This window comes from Bombus impatiens, unplaced genomic scaffold (assembly GCF_000188095.3).
Source record: "Bombus impatiens unplaced genomic scaffold, BIMP_2.2 scf_0733, whole genome shotgun sequence".
Taxonomy (NCBI): domain Eukaryota; kingdom Metazoa; phylum Arthropoda; class Insecta; order Hymenoptera; family Apidae; genus Bombus; species Bombus impatiens.
In genome coordinates this window covers 407,050-416,690 of record NT_177152.1, presented here as the reverse complement: position 1 = coordinate 416,690, position 9,641 = coordinate 407,050, and the positions used below count along the sequence as shown (strand labels likewise).

General features: G+C 33.2%; 1 protein-coding gene and 1 long non-coding RNA gene across 2 annotated transcripts; one reads left to right on the top strand and one right to left on the bottom strand.

The window, feature by feature from the left end:
* The first annotated feature begins 4,914 nt into the window (after window positions 1-4,914).
* LOC100742228 (proteasome maturation protein) lies at window positions 4,915-7,897 on the top strand. The gene is made up of 5 exons (XM_012390166.3): window positions 4,915-5,075; window positions 5,323-5,420; window positions 5,502-5,562; window positions 6,670-6,845; window positions 7,456-7,897. Exons 1-5 carry the CDS (start codon window positions 5,073-5,075, stop codon window positions 7,541-7,543), a joined length of 426 nt encoding a protein of 141 aa, XP_012245589.1. The 5' UTR covers window positions 4,915-5,072; the 3' UTR covers window positions 7,544-7,897.
* On the bottom strand, window positions 7,732-9,176 carry LOC117152158. Its single transcript, XR_004462436.1, has 2 exons — window positions 8,852-9,176; window positions 7,732-8,047 (listed from the first exon to the last, which is right to left on the bottom strand). It is a non-coding gene; the product is annotated as an uncharacterized LOC117152158 (long non-coding RNA).
* Window positions 9,177-9,641: the final 465 nt, after the last annotated feature.

Below are 9,641 nucleotides of genomic sequence, written 5' to 3'. Positions count from 1 at the left end.
TGGCCTTCGGCGGATGAGCAGCGTCCCACCTACTCCGGAACCGTCCTGGAGAGACGGTAGGCCTAGAAGGGCACTGAGACGAGTGACAGTCCCTGCCAGGCTTAACTAATCCAGATAGCAAGGTACTGGGTGCCTTGTGTGCTGTTTGGACGTAACCCTAAGCTGTCCCTAGGGCTGTCCGGGTACTGTATAACGATAAATTTGCGCTCAGGAAAGCACCCATTACCGAAGATAACAATACTTGTTCTTTGACTCGAGTTGAAATAGACTGACTGACGAGATTTGCCTGTTGAATGTTACTGTGGAACAAGTCTAGTGTAGTAGAAGTTGAGTTGATCCTCCTGATATCGTAGAAGAAGTGAAGTTCATTCTTATGTGATTACGAGGGAAAACTCGGTGTGGGTGTGTCTTTTGAACTGAGGACGTGGATTCGTTGTTCACACTTTTCGATAGAAAAGTGAGGGTAACGATCCGCGATGCCCATTGATTATAGCCAACGTTAATAGATGAAAATTGAAGGAGGAAGCCTCCTACGGATGTGGCTTGAGGGTGACCTTGTTCATGGGAAAAACCGGCTTTTCCGTTAGACAAATATCCACCTTTTCCGTTAGGTAACTACCCGCTTTCTCCGTAATTTGTAAGAACATGCAATAAACCTAAGGAATATTTTAAGTACCAGCTATGAACCGAAAAAACTTGCAGGATTAAAGGTTCCTGCAAACTAATAAGATTCAATTTATGGTGGGGCCTTAGGTTTATTGAGAGTCTGTATAATGGTACTTGGGCCTTGACGGTCAGACAATGAAGGACACACTAAATTCAGCTTTAAATAAACTTATGCCAATAAACTGCGCCACGCCAGAGAAACTCACTCAAAATTCTCAACGCGAGAATTGATTGTAATGTAAATAAATGTACTTGTAAATAAAGAAAAAAAAATTTTTTTTCCTGCTGTAGGCTACTCTGATTGTAATGTGGTAGTTAATGTTTCCGCTGCAATTTCAATATCTTGTTTATTTTTTAGAGGTATATTACAATTCAGGTTATTGACTATTATTTCTTTATAGGTTGCCCAATCCGTTGTGTTATTTGTTAGTATTTTTTATTCACCTTTTTCTTCTTTTTCTTTTTATGGAGGAAACCTTCATAGGCGCCTCGCGTTCTCTGGGTGGAGGACGCAGGTTAATGCCGGATTCTTACCGGCTAAAACCTCCACAATAGCCGTCCCGTGTGCATATGGAGGGGGCCCTAGAGCTGCAAAAGCATCCATCATGGGCTCCCAGCGCTTACACGTCCACAAGTATTCTCATCTTTGGTTTCGGGTTCTTTCCAAAGCGTAGTTTTATCGCTATACAGTACCCAGGCCATAGGAGTTGGGGTTACGTCCAACCAGCGCGCAAGGCACCCAGTGCCTTACTACCTCGATTAGCTAAGCCTGCAGGGGCTGTCGCTCGTCTCAGGTCGAACGGGGCACATTCTAAGCCTTTCCATCTCTCCAGGACGGTTCCGGAGCAGGTGGGACACTGCTTACCCGCCGAAGGCCATTCGGAGCGTGCCAATACCCCTTAAATCGGCCCTCTTGCCAGCCTCTTGGCCATCAACCACTGCCACCACGAGTCCAAACCCATAATTGGTCGAGCAGAGGGTCGCTACTCCCTCCGGGTTTACACTCGACCCCCGTGGTACCATCCTAAGTCATTGGTGGGACTATCGTGTGAATGTACGGCCACGTCACTGCCGGCCGGTGACTTGCTAACCGTGCTCGGCAGTTCCAGATGGGACTCACGTAAGCGGGGGCCTCAAGGTACAAAGTGCCCGGGAACTTATCCCAACGGTCCCATTCTTGGCATCAGGATCGTGGGTGCACTACTACCCAAGGCCACGTAGAAAGAGTGTAACCGTACTTAAACGCCTTACACTCCCGGCGACCTTCCCTGTGGTGTACATAGAGGACTCACGTAAGCGGGACGCTTGTCCCGACGGTTGTCTCTGGCTGCGGAAACGTGTGTTTGCCAACCCCCATAGACTTACATAAGCAAGCCCTGCGGGAACTTACACGTCCACAGACGGGGGAAGGCAGTAGCCCCCTTCTCCATCTCTGCCCCATGGATGGATGGTGGGGGAGGATGAACACCACTCCCCTATCCGCCGCCGCGCGGATTACGACACGGTATGCGGCCATCCCACATCGCGCCCCGTTGAGGAAATATTAGGTTGGTATGATCACTAGTTCCTACATGTTAAGTTGGTACGACTTCTAACGACACTCCTTTGTCTTTTGGCATCGACCACGTGTTAATTATCTGAGTGTATGCGGTATGTTCATATGGCTGTACATGGTGGTGAAATACAGAACGTAAAAAATGAATCTGTGTGAATCAATAAATATCAAACTCCAAAAACCTTTTCAATAACACGCCCCGTCACCGGCGCTGCCATGCGACGTCGGCTGGTCCCCCAGCTAGACGGCAGTAGTCCCACGGCGTCGAATCACCCAGTGCCCTGGACACTTTTTTTCATCTGTTGGTGCTTCTTGTTCTAATTCGAAGATTGTAGATTGGAGCTCGAGCAATTCTTTCGCTTTAATATGTAAGTTTGTGTTAGTAATTGCTATGTCCAATAAATCCGGTGTTTTATTTGTATCCATTGGCTAGTACAAAGATCTGCCTGATTAAGTCCTACGAGCTTGCTGAATGTTTCTATTAATGGATCAATGTTAGGAGCTTCTATGAAAATAGAACTAGTGTTTAACCGCTGAAGTATTAGCTCCTTGTACTTCTCATTATTTAAATTTTGCAATACTTGGTATCTGTTTGATGGTTGCTGGTGTTCTAGCCACTTGGGATTATATTTTACATTAAATAATCTTATTTCCGTATTTGCATTTTCCGAATCAGTAGTTGTTCTTTTTTTCCTTGTTTGTTTAACTAATTTCCATTACGTATTGACGGTATTTTCCGTTTCGATGTCCTCACCCAACGTGTTTGTAGAGCATAGAGTCCATAAGTTATGATTGTTTATTTGTCATTATTGGCGGTTGTTCGAAGAACATCGTTCTGCACTTTATGTGCACTATATTTTCTACCCAATATACACCGAGTAGTTAAGCAATTATCCGAGAAAATTATTTGAACTCGTCTGTTCGTTTTGCATTGCGTCACAGTTTCATAGATATGAAACGGTTTAAAATGATGAAAATCGCAGTTTCCTACGATTTTCTGTAAGAAAATGTGAAGTTTGAACATCCAGGACGATCGCCTGGCCCTTGCCACCCTCGGCAGGCCAGTGAAAGAATGAAGAATCGGAAATGATGAAATTCAGGCTACCGCTCCATAGCGTATCGTGTTTTCTTACAAATACATACATAATTTCAATCAGCAAATTTTTTTTCTGCAAGTGGGTCGCAACGAGCTCACAGTCGTATGAAAGTATGCACTACTAAATGATACAAAATTTAATATACTTAGACTTAACTAATTAGTATGTAAGTGCTATGAACAAAAACATTTTAAAAACCAACATTCAAATGATATTTTGTCTATAACTGTTTTTAAGGATCTATTAATAACTGTCTATCTGCTTTATCCTCACCACTGGGGTGGTTCCGCTTTGAACTCGTCATGAGTACATGAACAGTGTCACGAGTAATGTGACGCAACAGCGGCTTTTCTTTCAAGACCTATATCGCCTTTCTACATAGAGACAATGCTAATGTAACAATGAAATTTTTTATTTTTTATCTTTTGTTAATAAAAAATTCATTAACATATTGGTGAGACTTCTCCGATTGAAATGAGACCAAATATGATATTGTTATAAAATTTGGTTATGTTGTGCTGACATTGTGCTTATGAAGCTTCCTTGGTTGTACTTGTTGCTGTGCAATATCCAGCTGCCTCTTAACTGTTAGGATATAGGCTGAAGAGCTAGCCCTAAGGCCCAAACCTTACACTTGTTTAATGGGCGATACAAATAGACACGAATACGATATACACCCGTAGCACACTAACACTTTGTCCTTTCTCTCTTTTTCTTTTTTTCTTGCGCCATTACATGTTATTATCTTTAATGCTAAAAGTATGTAAACAAACGGCAGTCGCTGGCTAGCTCAGAAGGAGAGGTATTGCTCATCAGCTATTTATTAAACACCTCTTGTTAACTTATCAATCTTAATACGTATAATCTTGATAATTTCAACTATAGATTGAAAATTGAAGAATTAATAAGTTTTACTAAGAAAAAATAAAAATCGTGGATTACAAATTAGTCATGACGTTAAATCTGATCTGCAGTTAATTTTTTCGTCCATTTTTATTGTTTTTGTAAACGAATACATTACGTATGGCAAAACAGAAACATCACGTTAGAAATATTATTTGCAGCTTATCAACTACTAAAATTACTATTAAAATGAAATTTAAATTTTATTATAACAAAAACATTATCGAAAGGAAAATAAATTTAACATTAAATCTACAAGATTATTATGCATAGAGAATATATCAAAATTATTGCATCCATTAACATTCCACTGATCCATTATCCACTGAAGGAACTTCGTTTAATTATTCCGCGATTTTGTTATTCTTATAGTTGTGTTTATCTCAGATAAAAAGGTATGAACTTTTCGACCGAACTATACAATAAAATAGACTCTTGTAGCATAGAGTCACAACGAGTAATACCTCGTTTATGATGGAGCTACATAGGTTTTAGCGCGAAACAACTTCAGTACTTGCCCATTGGAAGCAGCACTAATCCGGGAACAACCAGAACCGTAAATGTGAGTACTCTCACTTCCTCTCTGACAGAACTATGTAAGAAATTCAAAACATAAATTGAGCATTATCGATAATACAGTTTGTACACCGAAAAACGTTATTCGATATGAACTCTATATCATATATTATTTATGATGTTACCACTGACTTGCACTGCTTATACATGTGAAACGTCAAGGCACATTTCAATGACTTTATGAACCCAATGAATATATACATATTATGCTGTGAATTCATCTAGCGTGACTTTTGGTTTCCATAAAGACTTGAATTTCATATAACTAAGTAATAATGGTAAGAAATAATACAAACATTAATTATTTTATACACATTAGATACAATTTATAATATTTTAAATATATATTTTCGAAAAACATTTGTTTCATAATGAGGTAATGTTGTAAGGTAATGTTGTTATGAAAGATATTTGTAAATATCTTTTACAACTTTACCTCATTATGAAACGAGTTTGAACTAATGAAGAAAGTACAAATTTTCATTGCTTGATTCAATATAATAATATTAAAATAATATGTTTCAGAGTTTTGGTTTACCACCACTTGTTCCAAAACCTACTGTAAACGATCAGTTCAATGTTCATGATGACAATTATGGTATACCTAATCCAATGGTTTCAGGGTACGACTAAATTATTACACAATTTTATTAACAGTTGAATTTCTAACATTTAATATCAATCATATTATTATTTCTTGTTAGATTAACAGCATCTAGGCAGCACATAGGTTATGCACATCCATTGGAAGCATCTGAGAGAAGTGTAAAAAAAAAATAATTTTATTTATTGGAGTAACAATTGAAAATCATAGAGAAAGAACAGAACTGTCATTTTTTTTATTTCATTGCCACTTTATGACTAGAAAGGGATATTTTAAAATAAATTAATAAAATACATTGTTAAAAATGGGAAGAGTTTGTTAGATCCAAAGATATAGTCAATGATGTTTCTTAGAAGCTAAAAATATAACTATTAATACTTAGCCAACCGTACGCGCCACAGTGAACCATACGTTTCTCAATGTAATAGACAAGCCAACCTATACACTGTCCACTGCATATTTTTCCAAGTATTGAGGACTAATGTTCACTACTTAAAAAACAAAGAAGTCTAAAAATTATTTAAGTGGTCAATTATATTCTGCGGTAATGATTTTGTTTAACGATTTTACATATTGTTTATACAAAACATCAAATTAAAAATACATATTAAAAGTATAAAAAAATATAAGTAAAATTAAAAACAAAAATGACTAAAGATAAATAACATAACTTGAATGTGAAATTAAAAATTCATAATGTATTTTAATACTTTTTAAAGCGTGGTATCGTTCAATTATAACTTTATTTAGTCATAACTGATAGTATACCTTTCTAATTAATTTTAACACCATTAAATTGGTGTATTTTATTATGTACTGTACTTTATATAAGCGGAAAAAGTGGCGCAATTAATTGAGAATAGTTCCAGGTAAACAATAGCTGATAATAACAAAAAAAAGGAGGGGCAAACACGTTACTAAATTCAAAAAAGATCTCCTGTTCGATCATGCAGCGATGTATTTCACAGAGGGGAGAACTCAATATCTTGTTGGCCAAGTGTTAAAACAAATAATATTTTTATATTGTGGTAAACAATATTTTTAAAATTATAGAAAGTGGGAAAGAAATATATTTTTCTAAATATATATATAATTTCAAAATTAAATAAAAGAATAATTTTTATAATATAAGAATAATTGATAAGATACTCCATTTTAAACTGCTTCTCTGTAAAGAATGAGAATTGTGACTTATTGTCTTCTCTTGTGATTTTCAATTATTTGTACAAAAATTTGTAATATATATTATATATGTGTATATTTTTTAGTATGAGAAAAATCGTACTCGCATGAACATGGTGTTATTAAGAAACACACAAGGATTACATGCTCCAATGCGTCTAGCAATGGAATTAAAAGCTACTGAAAAAATTGGAAGACTTCCATTTCTTCCATCATCACACATGATGAAAGATGTGTTACTTGGAAAGGATGAAGAAATAGGGTAAATTAATTAATATATATCATCTATCTAAATTAAATAATTTATTAGGTAGAGAAATTAATTTGATATCTTTACATTGAGCCAACTACAGATCTGTTTGAAACCCAACATTTTCCTCTATTTTTGGATTTTAAACTATCAATTTTAACCATGAATTGACAAAACAAGTAACATAATAGTAATACTCAAATGTAATAAGAACTCGTGCAACTTAATTAAATAAATTAAAATTGGTCCAAAAGTAACAAAGATAAATAAATGCTAAATCATAAATATCTGATAGCCTTATACAAAAGAGACATTGAATTAATTTCTATATCTAATATAATTAGATTGTATAAATTTATGCATTTATGTGAAATTTAAAGCTATAAAAATAAACAGAATGCATATAAGGTAGAATAAAAAGAGTAGAACACTCATTGGAATTTTTAGTAAGTAAAACAATTTTGTATTTAGGTTCCCCTTCATTATATTCATAAAAATATGTATTTACATAAATATTCCGTCTATTTATAATTATACATGTATCCTCAGGACATTAGTTTATAATTTCTGAAACGTTGATTAATATAAATATTAAGATTTTAATAACTTTTTATACATTTAGGTTTGAAGACATATTAAACATACCTGAATTTAAAGAACAAATGGGGCAACCACATGCTGTTGTTGAAAAAAGTCTTGGAATATTATAAACACGGATATTTCTATTTCTAATGAGTTTGGCTTTGTATTATTGAATATCTTAAGTAACAATAAATGTTTGGTTCTTATAATTAGGTAATTTATTTTAAATAGCTAGATTTATTTAAGTGAAAAATTAAATTTCATTACATATATATCTAACCATATGAGATGATTTATCCTGCTATTACATATTTTCTTAACTTCTTGAATTCCAACACGTAATTCGTTATCTTTCGTATCTTGCAAACGCGTTTGAATTGATGTAAGAATTGTTTACACTTTATTTTCTTGCATATGTATTACAAAAGGAATATGAAACTTTTTCTTGTATCTGAAATAGTAAATACACATATAACTCTACATTTCATAATCCTTTATTCGCAATAAAATTATATGATTAAACTATAATTTTTTTTAATTTACTCACAAATTATTGTATCTAATAATTGTTTTTCTTGCTTTCACATAGATTCGAGTTCAGGATTTTGTTTATGATTGTTCAGAATGTGATTCTGCAGTAAAAAATTATTAAAGCTGTATTAAAGCTGGATGTCTAAGCAATACATTTTCCTTTTTTAAAAATAAATGACATAAATACTTGCATATGCAATATATTAATCACCAAATAATATTTATTTTATTACATAAACAGAAATTCATGTCATAAAATTATGAAATTAAAATTACATAATAATAATTATTATTGTACATTGTCTTTACCAGAAGTATCCAATTTATCTAAATATCCATAAAAATATCTTTTAGTATTTTTAACTGATGCAAATGATCTCGTATGTGCTACATATTGTGCAATATCTGGGTAATGTTCAACAACATTTCTAAAAAGCCATTTAAATTGTTTAGAAGTCAAAACATTTACTTCTGATATATTTAAAATCCCATCTTTTTTTCTTTTTTTTTTTTTTAATGTGAACGAAATGCACACAAACACCACCCTTTCCGCCCCCCTCCCTAATGGAGCGGTGTGCGGCCATGTCACACCGCACCTTATCGCCGGAGCCGCCGTGCCAGGCAGTCCGGTTCCCCTATCGGACTGCTTGGCGGCCCTGAGTCACTTAAAATTCCACATATCTAATACACAAACTGTATAATTTAAAAGTTTACATGCATTAAAACTTAACTGAAGTTTCACCATTCATAATAAATATTATATATACAACTAGAAATATATTAACATTTAAAACATTGTTATTTTTTTTCAAATGTATATTTTTTAATAAAAATTGTATAATTCTAACTATATATATGCAATAAAATAATTGAAAAATGATAAGTTTTATAGTGAGGATACTTACCACTGATACCGTTCTGTTTCTTTCTTGAGATATAAACTTCTTCAAACTTCATTGGAGAGAAGCATGCACGAAGTTCAAAAGATTATCAGTAATTAATTTCACGCACTTGAAACAAAATTTTTTAAATAAATCACGATTATTTTTCAGGGTATAAATATTTATTTCTGACAATTTATATATCAGTAACATTAACAACAATAACAATTTCCAACTATAAATATAAATTACGTTTCGTTAAAAATATAAAATAATCTTCGATATGTTATCGAACTATTAACGCTCAACTATGTTCCATTATTGGCAAATCAAATTCAAGGTTACAGATAAAGAGAGATTTACATATGTATTAAATAAAATAAATATGGCATAATTCGTTATATAAATACATAAATGCATTTAAATATAGTTTTTAAATTATTAATTATTCTCTTATATACTATAAAATATTCAAAATTTACTTAATTACACCTGAATGTCTAAATACAATATAAATGCAATAGTTTAAAGAACGATAATGATTTTGAAAATCTATTATATTTAATCGAATGTAGGTTTTAAAAATTTAATAGTATTCGAAAAATATAAAAATTTTAATAAATATGAGTAAATGTATTTGAAGCAATGATCTTTTGAATTGATTGAATTGATTTTTAAATATTATGTGTTTAAATATATAAATCTCTTATTTAAATATTATGATTTAAAATATTAAACAAATAAAGTTTAAATTATTCACGATAAGAACTTTAGAAATGTATTATATTTAATCGAATGTATATTTCAGAAACAT